At 42.0% G+C, this 19,385-nt stretch overlaps 1 protein-coding gene across 10 annotated transcripts in view; it reads right to left on the bottom strand.

The window, feature by feature from the left end:
- The window catches only part of PATJ (PATJ crumbs cell polarity complex component), a 399,000-nt gene that overhangs the window by 65,471 nt on the left and 314,144 nt on the right, over positions 1-19,385 (bottom strand). For all 10 annotated transcript variants that reach the window (XM_064372414.1, XM_064372417.1, XM_064372415.1 and 7 more), the window contains 2 exons: positions 14,098-14,215; positions 8,292-8,425 (listed from right to left, as the gene is read on the bottom strand). In XM_064372414.1, the coding sequence (XP_064228484.1) occupies positions 8,292-8,425; positions 14,098-14,215 (252 nt within the window). The remainder of the gene's footprint in view (positions 1-8,291; positions 8,426-14,097; positions 14,216-19,385) is intronic.

The raw sequence follows: 19,385 nt of genomic DNA, 5'->3' as shown, positions 1-19,385 counted from the left end.
CCAGGCTGGTCTCAAACTCCGAGCCTCAAGCAATCCTCCCATCTCAGCCTCCCAAAGGGCTGGGATTACAGGTGAGCTATGGCACCTGACCTTGAATCACTTAATTTTCTTTTTTTTTTCTTTTTTTTTTTTTTTGAGAAGGAGTTTTGCTCTTGTTACCCAGGCTGGAGTGCAATGGCGCGATCTCGGCTCACCGCAACCTCCGCCTCCTGGGTTCAGGCAATTCTCCTGCCTCAGCCTCCTGAGTAGCTGGGATTACAGGCACACGCCACCATGCCCAGCTAATTTTTTGTATTTTTAGTAGAGACGGGGTTTCACCATGTTGACCAGGATGGTCTCGATCTCTTGACCTTGTGATCCACCCACCTCGGCCTCCCAAAGTGCTGGGATTACAGGCGTGAGCCACCGTGCCCAGCCACTTAATTTTCTTTCGTTCTTTTTTTTTTTTGAGACGGAGTCTCTGTTGCCCAGGCTGGAGTGCAGTGGTGTGATCTTGGCTCACTGCAACCTCCATCTCCCGGGTTCAAGCGATTTTCCTGCCTTAGCCTCCCAAGTAGCTGGAAGTACAGGCACGTGCCACCATGCCCAGCTAATTTTTGTATTTTTAGTAGAGACAGGGTTTTGCCATGTTGGCCAGGCTGGTCTCGAACTTCTGACCTCTGGTGATCTACCTACCTCGGCCTCCCAAAGTGCTGGGATTACAGGCATGAGCCACCGCGCCTGGCCTATTTTACTTTTTAAAAAATAAGAGATGGGGTCTCACTATGTTGCCCAAGCTGGTTTCAAACTCCTGGGTTCCAAAGAGCTGGGATTACAGATGTGAGCCACTGTGCCCAGCCAAATCACTTTTTAAAAACGTTTCATGTTGAAAAACAAATATGCAATTGTCTAGGAATGAAGCCACATTTCACTGTGCAGGTACTATAACAGACACACAGACAAAGAAAGTTAAGGATCTACTTTAACACAAACGTTTATAATTAATAATAACTGAACTCAGTTTAAATAGGCACTGGGCAAAGTTCTTTATATTCATTATCTTAATTAATTCATGTGACAATCTTAAGAGGTAGATTTTTATCACCACAGTGGCACAAATGAAGAAACAGATTTCACTTAGAGAGGCTGTCACTTGTCCAGGGTCCCACAGCTAAATATCTAAGATTCTAATGCCAAAGAACCAGCATCATTACCCTGCTATGGTGCCTTTTAGGTCTGGTAGAACACACTGTCTGTAGCCTGGGATCTATGGCAATGGCATCAGGGAAGGAAAATGCATAGAAAAAGGGTCCTAGAGATGCCATTCTCATTCTTTTTCCACTTCATTTGTCTAATCCCAAACAGTTCAAGTCTGCCAATAATCCAAGATAAAGGATTTATTTCTTAAGTTTTTCTTCTCTATAATTCTCAAGGCTGATAACAACCCCAATGAATGAGTCTGGAGAGCTATCTATTACTTCTTCTGAGGATATTGTTGATAAAATTTCTTTTTTGTGGGAGAGGGGACAGAATCTCACTCTGTCGCCCAGGCTGGAGTGCAATGGTGTGATCTCGGCTCACCACAACCTCTGCCTCCTGGGTTCAAGCGATTCTCTTGCTTCAGTATCCTGAGTAGCCGGGATTATAGGCATGCACCACCAGACCTGGCTAATTTTGTATTTTTAGTAGAGACGAGGTTTCCCCATGTTAATCAGGCTAGTCTTGAACTCCCAACCTCTGGTGATCCACCCACCTCGGTCTTCCAAAGTGCTGGGATTACAAGTATGAGCCACTGCACCAGGCTTACTGATAAAACTTCTAATCGACAAGTATAAATTTCTGAGAAGCGGACATTGAAGGACATCAGGGAGCAGTTAAGGAATATGATGCAATATCAGAAAAGGCAAGGGCCTTTGGTCTTTCATTTGGCAGAGCAGGACGAGTTCTCTAAGCTGCAGGATTTCATGCAAATTTAACTCTCCAACAAGACCAGAGGGGTGGAGGGAGATAGAAGACAGGATGAAAGGATGGATTAATGGATAGAAGGAAATAAAAATTATGAATTAATATACTACCTCTGATATCCAATGTGCCTTATCTTCCTGGCTTATAAGAAACATAACAAATAGCTTCTATTAAGTAAATCTAGGAAGTGGATATCATGGCTCTACTCTTTTCTGGACTCCATAGGAAGTCTCTATTTTAATAGTCCTTATTATGACTTTTCATTGGTTTATCTGCTATATTAGACCACAATCACTAAAAGTCAATAGAATTAACTTGAAGGAATGTGTGAGCTCTTTGAGGACAGGGTTATCTCAATTTTGTATCCTTAGCACTAAGCAAAGGGCAGCCTTTGAGCAAACACATGCAACCTATCATAGAAGAGCCACATTCACCAAAGGCAAGCATGGGAACAACATCACAAGATTAAAACAACAGCAGAAGTCTGCCATTGAGGATTGGGTCCAGGTGTGCTCATAAACCTTCCCAAGAGGTTCACCCTCATCATTCCCTCAGCATTTTAAAAGGTCGATTTAAATATGATGAGATGCTAAGTGAGCTTTCCCTCTGTGATCTCAGAAACCATCTGTCTTGGCTTTAGAGAAACTATTTATAGCAAAGAGGACTGATGTGGTGTCAAGACCAGGTCCCAGAGACTTAATTCCTCTAAAGACAGCAAAAATATCTCTTGGACTCACAACAAAGAAGACACAGAAACCTTAATTGGGAGGGTTGGAGCAGATGTTAGAGGTCACCAGAACTCGGGGTGTACTCTTTCCCCATGCCAGAGCTGAAGTCAGGACGCATCACCTAACCAAATGTGCAAAGGTTCTTCCGTCGTGAGTCTCAGCATTTTCCACCATTTCCCTTTGATAAGCTCTCATCTTTGTTTGCTAACTTTCTGCCAGCTGGATCCCATCCCAAGACCTGATTGGAAAACGTGATCTACAGTATCAGTTAGGTTGCATGTTCCACGTCAAAATTTGGAAGGTGGGGGAAAAAAAGGAAAAATGAAAGATTTTCATTGTGGTAAATAATAACTTTATTTGTTAAAGTGCTTTCTAACCCCTGCAATTCAGCCTCACTGAAATGACAGACAGGCCTATATATTTCTCCTGAGTCTAACTTACGGCTTTTGATGAGGTACCTGAGGTTAGAAAATAAAAGCTGTCTCCCATCCCTCATTTTTAAGTGGTGCTTATCCTTCCAAGGACAATGCGATTTACAGTCCCAAAAGGCAGAACTATATATTACGAACCTCAAAAAGCTCTTGATTTAAAAAAATTTGGTTTTGGCTGTCTCACGGTGGCAGGGAAAGGAGAGTACAGGATTTAGCAAACAGCCTCAAGTCCAGGTTGCAGAAAGTGATGGTGTTCAATGGAAACCCTCAAGCTATCAGCTAGCAGCACAAATGAATGCAATATTAAAGACCCAAGAGCAGCACAGGCACATCTTGTTCAGGTATTCCAACCAACCCAGGTAAAGGAAAGTCAGATCAACAGTGGCAAAAGCAAAAGCAAAATCACAACTCGGCTGGGTGCGGTGGCGCATGCCTGTAATCCCAGCGCTTTGGGAGGCCCAGGCGGAAGGATCACGACGTCAAGATATCAAAATACAAAACTTAGCTGGGTGTGGTGGCGCGTGCCTGTAAGCCCAGCTACTCGGGAGGCTGAGGCAGGAGAATTACTTGAACCAGGGAGTTGGAGGTTGCAGTGAGCCGAGACTGCGCCACTGTACTCCAGCCTGGCAACAGAGTGAGACACCATCTCAAAAAAAAGCAACAAAACAAAACAAAAACAAAAAGTCACAACTCATTCAGCTAGGCTGGACGTGCTGATCAAACTTCTGATTTCCTATGGGAAATCTAGTCCTGCCTTATTTTAAGCAATAAAAAAAGACTTATATTTACAAAAAATAATCAGAAGGTTAATTTTCTGTTATGAAGGAATTCACTACAGAATTTACTTAAAATGTAATTTCCCAGAATTATTGTTTTTAATATTCAGGAACACCCCTTTGGGAAAGTGTAGAAACAGGCCTTAGGAAGGAGACATCACCCAGTGTTCAGGGTCAACCAGTAGTTTCTGAATACTAGGGGCCTTGGTTATACACACACACACACACACACACACACACACACACACACACACATATTCTACTGTTTATAAGATATCTGATCCTCACCATAACTCAATTATTATTGAGGATTATTAAGCTGATTTTGCATATGTGAAAACAGAGAGTTGGAGAAGGTATGTGCCATGGGCAATTGCTCACTGTGTGCTAAGCATCCTATGAACGTCATCTCTTGTGATCATCCTAGTATGTCTACAAGGTATTATTATCTCTGTAAATAGAGCAGGAAACAGACTCTGAGAGGTTAAGAAATCTGCCCCAGCTAGTAAATGGTAAAGAGGGAATACGACTGAAAGCTAAAAGAGAGGATCAGCATCAGCTCTGAGTTTGGCTGAGGACAGATTATGAAACCCAGCAAAGCCTTCGTTGGGGAGGAGTGGCTTAGAGGAGGTAGAGATGCTTGATGGGAGCAGGAGGGCAGAAGAGAGCAATGTGAGGGGAGCAGGGCAAAGTCCAAGAGGCTGCAGTGCATATGTAGGTTTGGGGAATAATGGTCTGGTCTGGTCCTGTGTTGGTGGTACATGAGACCTTCTACATAAAGCAGGAGCTAGCTGGATTGCTGGTGCTAGTCAAAGTGTTTCTGTGAACTGCTGAGAGATCAGATGACATAAAATTACAAAGAATTATTGGCCGGGCATGGTGGCTCACGCCTGTAATCCAAGCACTTTGGAGGCCAAGTGACTCCTCCTGAGGTCAGGAGTTCAAGACTACCCTGACCAACACGGTGAAACCCTGCCTTAAAAAAAAAAAGAATTATTAAAAATATGATTAGAAAATACAGCCCAGACCAAATTCCTTGAAGGGAAACCTCTAAGGAAGAGTTTGCCTCTTTTCTCAATGACAAAAGCTGAACAGATAGCATTCCAAGCCAGAAATAAGAAATGTAGAGGTTTGGGGCCTTAAGGGGGCAAAGGCCCATGAAACAGGCTGGGTGCTAAAAGTGGCTGCTGAGCTGGTTAACTCCAGGCGTTGCCCATTCCACCCAAGCTTCTAAATATGTCACAATGTATGTATGAAGCCACACATGGCAGTTCCTGCTTGCACAGGCAAGAGGAGAATTCAGGATATAAATTATCATGAACTCCAGAGAAAAGTTTTAACAACACTTTTATCAAGCTGAAGGAGAGAAAATCCCTTCAGGTTCAGGTGAGGTGGCTCACTAGCAAGGTGGGACTCAAAGCCAGGATTTTCTAGACTTGTCCCAATGATAGGAAAGGGAAGGACCACGACCAGCAAACATGTAAAAGGCATTAATGATAGGGACAGGAGAAATTCTAGGCAGACAGGGGTGAATCCCTGGCAAAACCCCATCTTTGAGCTGAAAAGCCTGAAACCCATGGTCCATAGTGATCATTTCTATCCCTGTTTGCCTGCTCTCTTCCGATTAGTTCTTTCTGAATAATGTCTTTTTACTAATTGAATGTTGCCTTTTCCCAAAACTACCTATGGTCCGCCCTGCCACTAATCCTGTGCCCATGAAGACCCTAGACTCAGTTGGTAGAGGAGAGAAGCTTGACTGGAGAGAGGCAACTTGACTTTAGAGGGACGGCTGGACTTTGGAGGAGAGATGGCTTAACTTTAGAGAAGAGCCAGCTGGACTTCAGGGAAGACTATCTGCCTGTCCCATCCCCTCTCCAGCTCCCCTCTCCACTGAGAGCCACTTCCATTGCTAAATAAAATTCTTCTCCACCATCACTCAAGTGTCTGTGCAACTTAATTCTTCTTGGATGCTGGACAAGAGCTTTGGACTCACTAAGTGTGGGTACCTAAAAAAGGCTCTCACACTGGCCCTTTGCCCTTGCTGGCAGGGGGCAGCTGCCCCCTGCAACAAGGCAAGGGGACCACTGAACTGTGATAACACACTGCTGTCCACAGATGGTGGAATTTAGCATTGTAACACACTCTCTGGGGCTTCAGGAGTCGCAGGCACCCCCACCTGGTCTGACTATGGAGACCCCATGGAGCCTGCTCCAGCCAGCGCCCAAAGCAGCCTGCTGGGACCTGCACTCACTCACTCATGCACTTCCTCCCACAAGAGATTGAGTGCAGTGGTCAGAGTAAACGGAGTATGCCTGTTGCAAGTCTGATGAAGGGGTAAAGAGAAAACTCCTGCATCATCACGACCCTGGTTTCTATAGCACGTGCTGTTCTTGAGTTTCCTAGTGCTTTAGAATAGGATCTCCCCACCCTCAACAGTACTACCACAAAAGTGTTATATTACTGTCCAAAATGGAAAAAAAAGTTTTATAGGCCCTGATATATTTGTTTAATCTGCCAAGTACAAGTTATTGCTTACTAAATAAAATGGGCAAAAGAAATACCAAAATATTCATTTAAAACATATTCATTAACAAAGTGATTGTCTCTAGGGGAGGCCCTGGTTTTTTAGGAAGGATTGGTAGTGAAGGACAGAGCTAGGGCAAAAAGGTAGGAGGGAGATTTATTTTTCACTTTTTTCCTTTCATGGAATTTAACTTTGCGTACGATGCAGGTATTAAATACACACACACACACACACACACACACACACACTCAAAATTTTCCTTTTGTGTCAATCTAACTTTGTATAATATGCAGGTATTAAACACACACACACACACGTACACACAGAGGTGCATTGATTACTCACACCTTGAGTAAATCAAAACTGAGGAAAAGTTTTACATTTTAATGGCACTACTGAGTAGTGATAAACAAAAGGTACTGAATAATGAAAAATCAATCATCCTGGCCAGGCATAGTGGCTCATGCCTGTAATTGCAGCATTTTGGGAAGCTAAGGTAGGAGGATTGCTTGAGCCTAAAAGTTCAAAACCAGCTTGGGCAACATAATCAATCATCCCAGGAAACACTAACATTCTAGACCAACTTTTTTAAAAAAAAATTATGAGTAGACATGAAAATGGTCAGTGTAAAATAAACCCTAAATTGTTGGGCTAGAATAATTCATGTATATATATTTTGCTGTTTTTGTTTTTTTGTTTTTTAAAGAGACAGGGCCTTGCTCTGATGCTCAGGTTGGAGTGTAGTGGCATGATCATAGTTCACTGCAGCCTCAAACTCCTGGGCCCAACTGATCCCCCTTCCTCAGCCTCTTGAGTAGCTGGGAATACAGGTGTGTACCACCAAACCTTGCTAATTAAAAAAAAAAAAAGCTTTTTTGTAGAGATGAGGTCTTGTTATGTTGCCCAGCCTGTCTCAAACTCCTGGCCTCAAGCTATCCACCTGCCTTGGTTACCATGCCAGCCTGAGGTATCCTTTTTATCTACTATTCCATTAAAATACTAACGAGAATAACAATAGTTCCTACTTACTGAACACTTACTATGTGCCAACATCCTAGATGGAGAAAATCCTGATGAAAGTTTTTTTTTTTTTTTTTTTTTTTTTGAGACAAGGTCTTGCTCTCTTACCCAGGCTGGAATGTAGTGGCATGGTCACGGTTCACTGACATCTTGACCTCCTGGGCTCAAGTGATCGACCTGCCTAAGCCTTCTAAGGAGCTGAAATCACAGGTGCATGCCTCCCCACCCAGCTAATTTTTTTTTTTTTTTTTTAGATGGAGCTCTGTTTTCTTTGAGTTCTGTTGCCCAGGCTGGAGTGCAGTGACGTGATCTCAACTCACTGCAGGCTCTGCCTCCTGGGTTTAAGCAATTTTCCTGCTTCAGACTCCCAAGTAGCTGGGACTACAGCCACCATGCCTGGTTAATTTTTGTATTTTTAGTAGAGACAGGGTTTCACCATGTTGGCCAGGCTGGTCCTGAACTCCTGACCTCAAGTAATCCGCCTGCCTCAGCCTCCCAAAGTGCTGCGATTACAGGCATGAGCCACTGTGCTTGGCCCATCCAGCTAATATTTGTAATTTTTTGTAGAGATGGGGTTTCGCCACGCTGCTCAGGCTGGTCTCGAACTCTTGGGTTCAAGTGATCTGCCTGCCTTGGCCGCCCAAAGTACTGGGATCACAAGCGTGAACCACCATGCCCAGCCCTGATGAAAATTAAACACTGAGAAAAACTTGAAAACTAGCTAGACTATGGATGCACATCTATTTATAATCACATTTTCTCCCCATACTATGAAAAAGGCAAGTTTTGCAGAGTCGTGGCACAGGGCCAGAATGAACCTCAACAACTAGTTCTGTGACAGTGATACATTTTACTTCTAGAAACTTACCAACGGTGTGTCTTTTCCTCCCACGATGCTGAGACCAAGCCCTGAACGTCCCTTGGATATTTCTATAATCATTTCCTGTCCAGGGACAATGGGACATGTTGCGGGGTCCACTGACAGAGGAGCCTGGAAACCACCTAGGAAAGAATTGAAACACAGAATGACTGGCGCGGAAGAGATGCAGCTCAGCCTGCACATTCCATCACGTGGGGAGTGTGGGCTTGCACGTGTTTATCACAGCACTCTTTTCCTGGCAAACACCATGAAGGAAAAAGCTGGGTTATTCCTGCCTTTCACCCAGGGATGACACTAGAGATTAAAACGATAACTCCCCTACCCCTCAACCCATCAATTTTACTTGAAAGTTTTAAAATCTTATTTATTTTTTTTTTTTGAGACAGAGTCTCACTCTGTCGTGCAGGCTGGAATGCAGTGGTGCGATCTCAGTTCACTGCAACCTCTACCTCCTGGGTTCAAGTGATTCTCCTGCCTCAGCCTCCCAAGTAGCTGGGATTACAGGCGTGCGTCACCACGCCGGGCTAATTTTTGTATTTTTAGTAGAGACAAGGTTTCGCCATGTTGGCCAGGCTGGTCTCGAACCCCTTACCTCAGGTGATCCTCCCGCCTTGGCCTCCCAAAATGTTAGGATTATAGGCATGAGCCACTGCACCCAGCCAAAAGTTTTAAAATCTTAAAATACATCATGAAAATCTTTATGGAAAAATTACAATGATTAAATGATTAGGTACATAAAGGCCTATGTTACAATGAGAACAAAGGCTGGTATAAGAGGAGGTTCTGAGCTACAGAATACTAATTAAGAAAAGTACCTAAATATTTTCAATTGGAGCATATCATATTAATTAAGTTATTAAGATGTATAAAGGATTTAATCATAAAGTATGAAATACCTAAAAATAACAATTACCTAAAGTTTATCCCCAAATATATTATATATAGAGTAAAACAAAATGTATTATCAACACAAGACTCAAAACTTCCTTGCAGGGTTCACAGAGGAAAAGTTTATTTAAAGGTTACTGCTTTTTTACAAAGGTTTATTTTAAAAAAATTGTTTTAGGTTAGGTTTTTCCAAAAAGTGAGGGAAAAAATGTTTATAGGCTAAGAAAAAATGTTTAATAACACCTGTTTGGCTGGGCACAGTGGCTCATGCCTATAATCCCAGCACTTTGGGAGGCCAAGGTGGGCAGATCATGAGGTCAGGAGTTTGAGACCACTCTGGCCAACATAGTGAAACCCCGTCTGTACTAAAACTACAAAAAATTAGCCAGGTGTGGTGGTGTGTGCCTGTGATCCCAGCTACTCGGGAGGCTGAGAAAGGAGAACCTGGGAGATAGAGGTTGCAGTGAGCTGAGATCACGCCACTGCACTCCAGCCTGGGCAATAGTGCGAGACTCTGTCTCAAAAAAAAAAAAAATCTGTTTATCCAACATAAAATCTCTATACATGCATTTTCCAGGTAACTGAACCTAACCTATTAAAAACTCAAAACATTTGGATGGATGCGGTGGCTCATGCCTGTAATCCCAGCACTTTGGGAGGCCAAAGTGGGTGGATCATCAGAGGTCAGGAGTTCGAGACCAGCCTGGTCAACATGGTGAAACCCTGTCTCCACTAAAAATACAAAAAATAGCTGGGCATGGTAGTGTATGCCTGTAATCCCAGCTACTGGAGAGGCTGAGGCAGGAGAATTGCTTGAGCCTAGGAGGCAGAGGTTGCAGAGACCCGAGGTCACACCATTGCACTGCAGCCTGGTCAACAAGAGTGAAACACCATCTCAAAAAAACAAAAAAAGCCCTCAAAACATTCAAAATGTTGAATAGTTTCAAGAGATGCTTATACAAATAATAATCTCCAGAGAATGTCATATTTTCTGATAACTAAGTTTGATCACCATGAGTATTGCTTCTTATGATACAATTCAGGAAAAGGCTGATGAGAGAGGGCCCCATCTGCTGGTCAGCTGCAGCTAATGCACAGAACTGAGATGAGATCCAACCGCTCATTAAATCTTTGTAAAAGCAGGGGTCAGTGGACTACAGCTGCGGATCAAGAATGGCTTTTACACTTTCAAAAGCTTGAAAAAAAAAAACTCAAAAGAAAAACAATGTCTCAAGGCATGTGAAATGATATGAGTCTAAATTTCAGTGTCTGTAAATAAAGTCGTATTGGAACACAAACCCACTAATTCATTTATGCCTAGCCTGTGGCTGCCAGCACAATACAATGACAGGGGTGAGTAACCGCAACAGAGGTTGTGTGGACCATAGCCTAAAATATTTACCGTCTACTTCTTTATAGAAAAAGCTTGCCAATCTCTGGTATAAAACAAAAAGAAACAGGCTCTAGGTAAGCCTGTGGGGGTTCTGGTCTAACTCAGTGATAATCATGGTCTTTGGAATGAAAAGGCTCAGGTTTTGGAGTGGCACAGAGGCACAGTTGGGTTCCTAAGCAGGAAGTTCACAGGAGGGTGAAAGTGAAGCTCACTTCTCATCAGAAAAATGTATGTAACCACTATGTAAGAGGCTGTTAGAGAAACTAAATGAACAGCACGTGTGGGGTGCCCAGCCCAGAGTATGGCACATTGTAGGCATTTATACATTGGTTGCTCCCATCTAAATGGAATTTATTAATCTAAAGGCCTCCTGGTTAAGAGCAAGAAATTCAGTGACACAACCATAAAAAGTGCCATATTTAGAAGTAGCCTATGGCTGCGAGCACACTACAATGGCAGGGGTGAGTAACTGGCAACAGCGGCTGTGTGGACCATAGGCTAAACATTTACTATCAGCTTCTTTATAGAAGAAGCTTGCCAATCTCTGCTATAAAACAAAAAGAAATAGGCTCTAGGTAAGACAGAGGCAAGGCAGAATATTAAATTGTAAACCTAATTTGTCTCTAAATCTTTTTGCAGCGTATGTGTTTTATACTACATTTCCCATTAATTTAAAACAAAAATGATGTACAATAGTTGCACACTTTCATGGGTGCTTTAAAAAGTTTTTATTGTTTTTAGGCTGGGCACGGTGGCTCACACCTGTAATCCCAGCACTTTGGGAGGCCGAGGTGTGCAGATCACCTAAGGTCAGGAGTTCGAAATCAGCCTGACCAACATGGTAAAACCCTGTCTCTACTAAAAATGCAAAATTAGCTGGGCATGATGATGCATGCCTATAATCCTGCTACTAGAGAGGCTGAGGCAGGAGAATCACTTGAACCTGGGAGGCGGAGGTTGCGGTGAGCCGAGATCATGCCATTGCTCTCTAGCCTGGGCAACAAGAAGGAAACTCCATCTCAAAAAAAAAAAAGAAAGAAAAGTTTACACTGCTTTCGTAAATGACTAGCATAGTCTCCTGAGTGAGAAGAGAGGAAAAACCTAGTGAGACATCCTGGAGATGGCATTTCTTTTCCCTCCTCCACGTTTGCCTCACCCTAGCCAGTCCTGAGTCAGTCTTTCTATTTACTTCGCTCATGGAATCCAGCCCCAAACCTGGCTCATACCAAGCCCTTAAAATAAATGCCTGGTAAGTAGATGAGTAAATGAATAAAATGTCTACAGATTCAATTGTAGAATGATAAGCTTCATTTATTTATTTATCCATGAGAATGAAAACCAGCTGGGCACAGTGGCTCATGCCTGTAATCCTAGCACTTTGGGAGGCTGAGGTGGGTGGATCACCTGAGATCAGGAGATAGAAACCAGCCTGCCCCGCTTCCCCCAACACAGTGAAACCCTGTCTCTACTAAAAATACAAAAAAATTAGCTGGATGTGGTGGTGGGTGCTTGTAATCCCAGCAACTCGGGAAGCTGAGGCAGGAGAATCGCTTGAACCCAGGAGGTGGAGGTTCCAGTGAGCCACAATGGCACCATTGCACTCCAGCCTGGGCAACAAGAGTGAAATTCCATCTCAAAAAAAAAAAAAAAGGAGAGAGAGAATGAAAACCAGGAAGGATGATGAATTTCTGTCATCTAAGTATAAACATGTTGTGATGTATATTACCAAAACTCGTCTACATTCATAGTCAGCATACATTCTTGGTAAAGGGCCAAACATACATATTTTGGGCATTACAGGCCAGACTGTCTCTGTTGAGACTACTGAACTCCATCATCATAGTGTGAAAAAAGCCATTGAGAATACGAAAACAAATCAGTGTCTATAAACCTGTATTTGTGAACACTGAAATATGAATTTCATAGAATTTTTATAAAATATTCTTTTGGTTTTTTTTCAACCTTTAAAAAGTGAAAACCTTTTTTAGCTTGTAGGCCATGCAAAACCAGCTGGTAGGCCAGATTTGACCCATGCGCCATAGTTTTCTGACCACATTTATCAAGTGTTTTAGTACAACTCCAATGCTTCAAAATAGTACCTGCTTGATGAAGTTTATGAAATTAATATTTATAAAAAAATATAAAAGGTAAATACCACAGAGACTTCAGGACTGCTAAATTAATGCAGGGTTATGTTTTGCTATTGGTGAGTACTGTCTTTTAAAGAGTCCATTTTTTACTGATTTTTATCGCACAAAAGCAAAGTAGGGCTAGGTATGGTGGCTTATGTCTGTAATCCCAGCACTTTGGGAGGCTGAGGCAGGCAGATCACTTGAGATCAAGAGTTTGAGACCAGGCTGGACAACATGGTGAAACCTCATCTCTACTGAAAATATAAAATTTGTTGGACATGGTGGCGTTTGCCTGTAATCCCAGCTACTCGGGAGGCCGAAGCAGGAGAATCACTTGAACCCGGGAGGCAGAGGTTGCAGTGAGCTGAGATCGCCCCCACTGCACTCCAGCCTGGATGTCACAGTGAGATTCTGTCTCTCAAAAAAAAAAAAAAGCCAAATGGAAATACCCATTATTTTTATAAAGTTCTATTTTCAATCCTTCGTCAGCATAATTCAAGCCAGGAATTTAAATAGAGAATGTGAATACCAATTTCTTTAAGCATTGAAAATCAACATTCTTCAAGCAGCTTATAGCAACGTTTGTAGGGCTAAAAATTGGGTTTGATAGGCTTTTTAAAAGAGATATTACTCAAGACCTAAACATAATCTTTTGGAGAGATTAGAATAATAATCCAGAAGCCTCAGATCCATCCAGAAGCCTCAGATTCAAATAACATTTACTGAGGTCCCTTTCTTTCTTTCTTTTCTTTCTTTCTTTTTCTTTTTTTGTCTTTTTTCTCATTTACAGTATTTCAGTCATTTTTCTTCTCTTTTTCTTCTTTCTTTTTCTCTTTTTCCTTTCTTTCTCTCTCTTTTCTTCTTTCTCTTTCTTTCCTCTCTCTTTCTTTCTCTCTCTTTTTCTTTTCTCTCTTCTCTCTCTCTCTCTCCCTCTCTCTCTGTCACCCAGGCTGGAGTACAGTGGTGTGATCTCAGCTCACTGCAACCTCTGCCTTCCGGGTTCAAGTGATTCTTCTGCCTCGTCCTCCTGAGTAGCTGTGATAACAGGCGCCCACCACCAAGCCCAGCTAATTTTTTGTAGTTTTAGTAGAAACAGGGTTTTATCATGTTGGCCAGGCTGGTCTCAAACTCCTGACCTGCTGAGGTCCTTTTCTATTCTAGTGCGTTTATATTCAAAAAGTAATAGGCAGTGGCGATGGCAGAGAGGAGGAAAATGGTAAAGGAAATGAAGTGACCTATCCAAGCCCCAAAGCTAAGGAAGTGGAGGAAGCGTCTAGACTCAGGCTTCTGCCTCCTGGTCCAGTTCTCTTTTTAGGACATTAGGATCCCTTTCCTTCTCTAAGGCTTAATGAGCCAGATCTGCTCAGGAAAAGAATCATACCATAGCCTGTGAAGTCTGCATCTGTTGAATGGTATGATGAAGCTGGTGCTAATGGTATCTCTTGTGAACTGAAGGAGACTTTCATTGGATATTTTTGCTGTTTCATCTGGCTGACAGCCTACAAAAGAAAGGAAAATTAGATGAATGTCCAAAAAGGAGAAAGGCAACAAGAAAATACTTTAAAACTGGTGAATTGTTACCCAAACAATGGTGCACTCCAGTGATATCTTTTGAGAATACAGGGTTGGAGGGATGGCAAGAAGTTAAGATGATTTATGCCCCACTCTGCATGCTTCCCTTGCTTCCCTATTTAACTTTCTATCTAAAATGCTTTGATGAAGGGCAGATCAAGGAAGGGAGGAAGGATAAACGCTGAAGACACTCTGTCACTGATCTGTACATGAAGCTGGGGGTAGGAGGAAGAACAAAAATTATTTTACAATTTCAACTCATTCTGATGAAATCAGCAAAAGTCCCTTTACGGACTTTGAAATGACTTATCTGTGCTGTGCACATTGCAAAACAATCTATGCTAGGGATGTCTGGAGCATCAATATTGTCCATTTCTTCTGCACACACCAGAGTCAAAGATGCATTTGGTAGGTTAATTAAGCAAAATTAGGGGCAAGGAAAACCAACATCTACCGAAAGCCTACTAAATGCCAGGTATATCAGTGACATTTAATTCACATAAAGGAACTGTGCTTTATTCACCTATGATACCCAGAGCCTGGAACACAGTAGGGATTCAATAGAATCCATGATGAATGAGCGAACAAGTGAATGAGTGAAGAAAGAAAAGCAAAACTGCACACATGAGAAACTCAGGGTAGAAAGTCAACTTGCAATTCAATAAAGGTACAGGGACCTTTGCTGTGTGAGCTTGGGAAAAATTAACTTGTAATTCTGGATTTTTGCTGACAGAACCTCCAATGAATATTAATATTGAAAAACCAAAAGGACTCTTTGCTTATTTAACAGGCAGATAAGAAATATAGGTAGTAGCCAGGCACAGTGGCTCACGCCTGTAATCCCAGCACTTTGTGAGGCCGAGGCGGGTGGATCACCTGAGGTCGGGAGTTCGAGACCAGCCTGGCCAACAAGGTGAAGCCCCATCTCTACTAAAAATACAAAAATTAGCCGGCATGGTGACACACATCTGTAATCCCAGCTACTCGGAAGGCGGAGGCAGGAGAATCGCTTGAACCCAGGATGCGGAGGTTGCAGTGAGCTGAGATCGTGCCCCTGCACTCCAGCCTGGGCAACAGAGCGAGGCTCCACCTAAAAAAAAAAAAAATAAAAATATATATATATATATGGCAACCTGACCTGCCTCTGGATCTGCAGTTAGCCAGGGAACTCATGCCCAGCTGGAAGTCTGGTAGTAAAGTACAGGCTGGCCCTGGAGTCTAGAAAAAGGACCAAAATAACTGCTCTAGAAGCATAACACCCCAAGATTCTGTCTGTGCCTCAATGTAAGGCATTGTGCAGTGTGCAGTCACAATGAAACAATACCACCCAGTGTGCATATGCAATGCGGTTTTTAGTTTTCAAAACACTTTCACATCCATAAAGTCATTCAATCATGCAAATAACCCTGACAGTTAAATATTACTTTTTTTTTTTTTGCAGACAAACCAAGCATAAATGTCAAGTGACATATCTGAAATCATGCAGCTAATTAGAGAAAGAGGTAGAACTGGAAGTCAACAGTTGAAGAATGCTACAAGCTTAAAGTGTTTATCAAACAGCTGATAGGCAATGATTCTATGTTTTTTCCTGCAGTTTTTCTATCATCGTCTTTTTTTTTTTTTTCTGGACAGAATCTCACTCTGTCACCCAGGCTGGAATAGTGGCATGACCTTAGCTCACTGAAGTCTCAATCTGGGCTCAGGTGATTCACTCACCTCAGTCTCTTGAGTACCTGGGATTACAGGCATACACCATCACGCCTGGCTAATTTTTTGTATTTTTAGTAGAGATGGATGAGGTTTTGCTGTGTTGCCCAGGCTGGTCTCAAACTCCTGGACTCAAGCAATCCACCCATCTCAGCCTGTCAGAGTGTTGGGATTACAGGCATGAGCCACTGTGTTCGGCCACTATTACCATTATTTAATACTGACCATATACTTACTTAGAAAGACATATTCAATTACATGTTCATCAGTGATTTTAAAAGGAAGGAAGTGGAAAAGACAAATAAGAGGTTACTATAAGAAAACCGAACATTGAGAGGACTTAGATATCCAGTCATTCTAAGGACCACATTTACTAGCCTCATTGAAGCTACATGTGCTAACAGACTAAGTCCTGGTCAATGGGATGTAAACAGAAGTGAAAGTACAATTTTTGGATCATTCTTCTAAGGAGAAAGATCCTGCCTTCCCCTTCTCACTGCTTGAAATGCAGATGTGTTGGTGATAACTGAAGCAGCCCTCTTAAACCAAATAATGGATGCCATCATTTGAGGATGGTAGAGTAATCAAGTAAGAATAATCAGATAAGAGTACAGTAATCAGATAAGAGGTGGTTGGGTCTGCGACACTTTGGAGACACCATATCATCCCCAAACTGACCACACAGACTTATGCAAAATAGAACTTCTTGCAGCAATTGAGCCTGTATTTTTTCTTTTTTTGAGTCAGAGTCTTGCTCTGTCACCAGGCTGGAGTGCAGTGGCACGATCTTGGCTCACTGCAACCTCCACCTCCCGGGTTCAAGCAATTCTCCTGCCTCAGCCTCCTGAGTAGTGGGACTAGAAGTGTGTGCCTCCACGCCTGGCTAATTTTTAGTAGAGATGGGGTTTCATCATGTTAGCTAGGATGATCTCGATCTCTAGACCTCGTGATCTGCTTGCCTTGGCCTCTTAAAGTGCTGGGATTACATGTGCCTGTATCTTAACTCACACAGTTACTTATAACCAACTTACATTTTGTATCACCTTCAGAAAGAACATGGTTTCCCAACAAGGCTGGGTGCAAACTGCAGTGTTCTTTTACGAAAAATCAAGTGACTTTTAAAACAGGAAAGCACTAGAGAGAGCAATCACTAGATTATGGCTTTTCTACAGAAAAGAGATGGTTGCTGCTTTCCTTTATGTCCCAGTTTCATGTAGCATCTGGTGCATAACAGGTGACCAATAGATGTTAGTGGAATTGAATTCAATTTAACAATAAGGAAGCAGTCCATAGAATCCAAGTGAAGTGCCCAAACTTATATACATAGAGGTAGGCCTCTAGTTGTCAGTATGTGGTGATGGATGAAGGCATGCTCCCATGACTCATTCTTTGGCACAAGACCAACTACATAAGAAAGACCAGAAAGAATGGATTTGCTGTTCTATGTTACTATATTAGATTATAAGAACTGGGATGGACTTTATAGGTCATCAAACTTAACTAAACCTCTTATCCTGTTTCATAATAGGAACACCTATGGAGCTTTTAAAAATTACAGATGCAGCTGGGTGCGATGGCTCACGCCTGTAATCCCAGCACTTTGGGAGGCCGAAGTGGGCGGATCACAAGGTCAGGAGTTCGAGACTACCCTGACCAACATGGTGAAATGCCGTCTCTACTAAAAAAAAAAAATACAAAAAAAATTAGCCAGGCGTGGTGGCAGGCCCCTGTAATCCCAGCTATTCAGGAGGCAGAGGCAGGAGAATCACTTGAACCTGGGAGGTAGAAGTTGCAGTGAACTGAGATCACACCACTGCATTCTAGCCTGAGTGACAGAGTGAGACTCCATCTCAAAAAAAAAAAAAAAAATTACAGATGCTAGGATCCCCATTGCAGACAAAATAAATTGACATCTAGGGGTGTGGTGCCCAGGCAAGTCTTTTTTTTTTTTAATTGAGACTTATTGCTTAAGACTTAATCTTCTTTAAAGAAGCCTTGGCTTAAGAATCCATGGTTTAACTTGACAATAAGTTTCAATTTAAAAAAAAAAAAAAAACTTGCCTGAGATCCACATTCCTATATGCCAGTTTATTTAGTCTGGGATAGGGGTCCTAGCATTTGTGATTTTTTTAAAGCTTCCTAGGTGTTCCTATTATAAAACAGAGTTAAGAACCACTGTTTTAGTTGTAAAACACCCTTGTAGTTGTACAAAAATTGTACTCATCAGTGTTTGTCTAGGGAGATTTACACTTCATCAGGTTCTCAGGACGGGAAAGTAAAAATCACTACTCAAAAGAAGGTACATGTGGCTAAGTTTGCTAAGTTTGCTAATTAGCTGTGTGACCACAGACAAGTCACTTGACCAACTCATCTATAAATTGGTGACACATCTATATCTTGCAAGGAAGTTGTAAAGATTAAAGATAAATAAATAAACCCATCACTATGCCAGAAATAATTTGGGCTCAATTAATAACAGCTATTAATGCTTCTATGTCCTTTTAGAACATATCAATAAATGATCGGCCAGCTTCTGATTGAAAAACCGTCAGGGATGGAAAATTCCACTTCCATGAAGAAGTTCGTTCTATTCTGAAGCAGCTCAAAGGGTGGAAAAGTTCTGTATAATGAGCTGCTGGCCTCACTGCAGATGATGCCTACTGACCTCGGCCATTTCTCTTTGGAAGCCACAGAAAGGGCTTAAAATCACTTTCCCAAAGGAGAATAATTAAGATGCTTAGGTGCTCACTGTTCCACAAGAAGAAATGTGGGATGATATTTAGGATTCGCCCTAGTTCTAAAATTCTATGATTGTAATATTTTAGAGATGTTTGATATGTGCTTGAGATAGGTGGGAGTACATAAAGTTTCGTTTGTTTGTTTGTTTGTTTGTTTTGAGACAGAGTCCCGTTTTGTCACCCAGGCTGGAGTGCAGTGGCGTGATCTCAGCTCACTGCAACCTCTGCTTCCTGAGTTCAAGTGATTCTCCTGCCTCAGGCTCCTGAGTAGCTGGGATTACAGGCAACCACCATCACATCTGGCTAATTTTAGTATTTTTAGTAGAGATGGGGTTTTGCCATGTTGGCCAGGCTGGTCTTGAACTCCTGAACTCAGGTGATCCACCCACCTCAGCCTCTCAAAGTGCTGGGATTACAGAGATGAGCCACTACACCTGGCTGGGAGTATATAAAGTATTAACTCCTTAATGGTATTTGCAATAAATTAAAGCAAAACCTTCTTTTAAATTAAAAAAAGAAGAAACAAAAAATACAAAAATTAAAAAAAAAGAAGAAACAAAAAATAAAAGAATAAAATAAATAAAAAAACAAAAAAGAAGAAACAAAAAAATACAAAAAAAAATAAATTAAAAAAATTATAATTGGTCAGATA

Source organism: Aotus nancymaae, unplaced genomic scaffold, assembly GCF_030222135.1.
Source record: "Aotus nancymaae isolate 86718 unplaced genomic scaffold, 86718_ANA_hifiasm-v0.15.2.pri h1tg000007l, whole genome shotgun sequence".
NCBI lineage: Eukaryota > Metazoa > Chordata > Mammalia > Primates > Aotidae > Aotus > Aotus nancymaae.
This window is presented reverse-complemented; position numbering and strand designations above follow the sequence as displayed.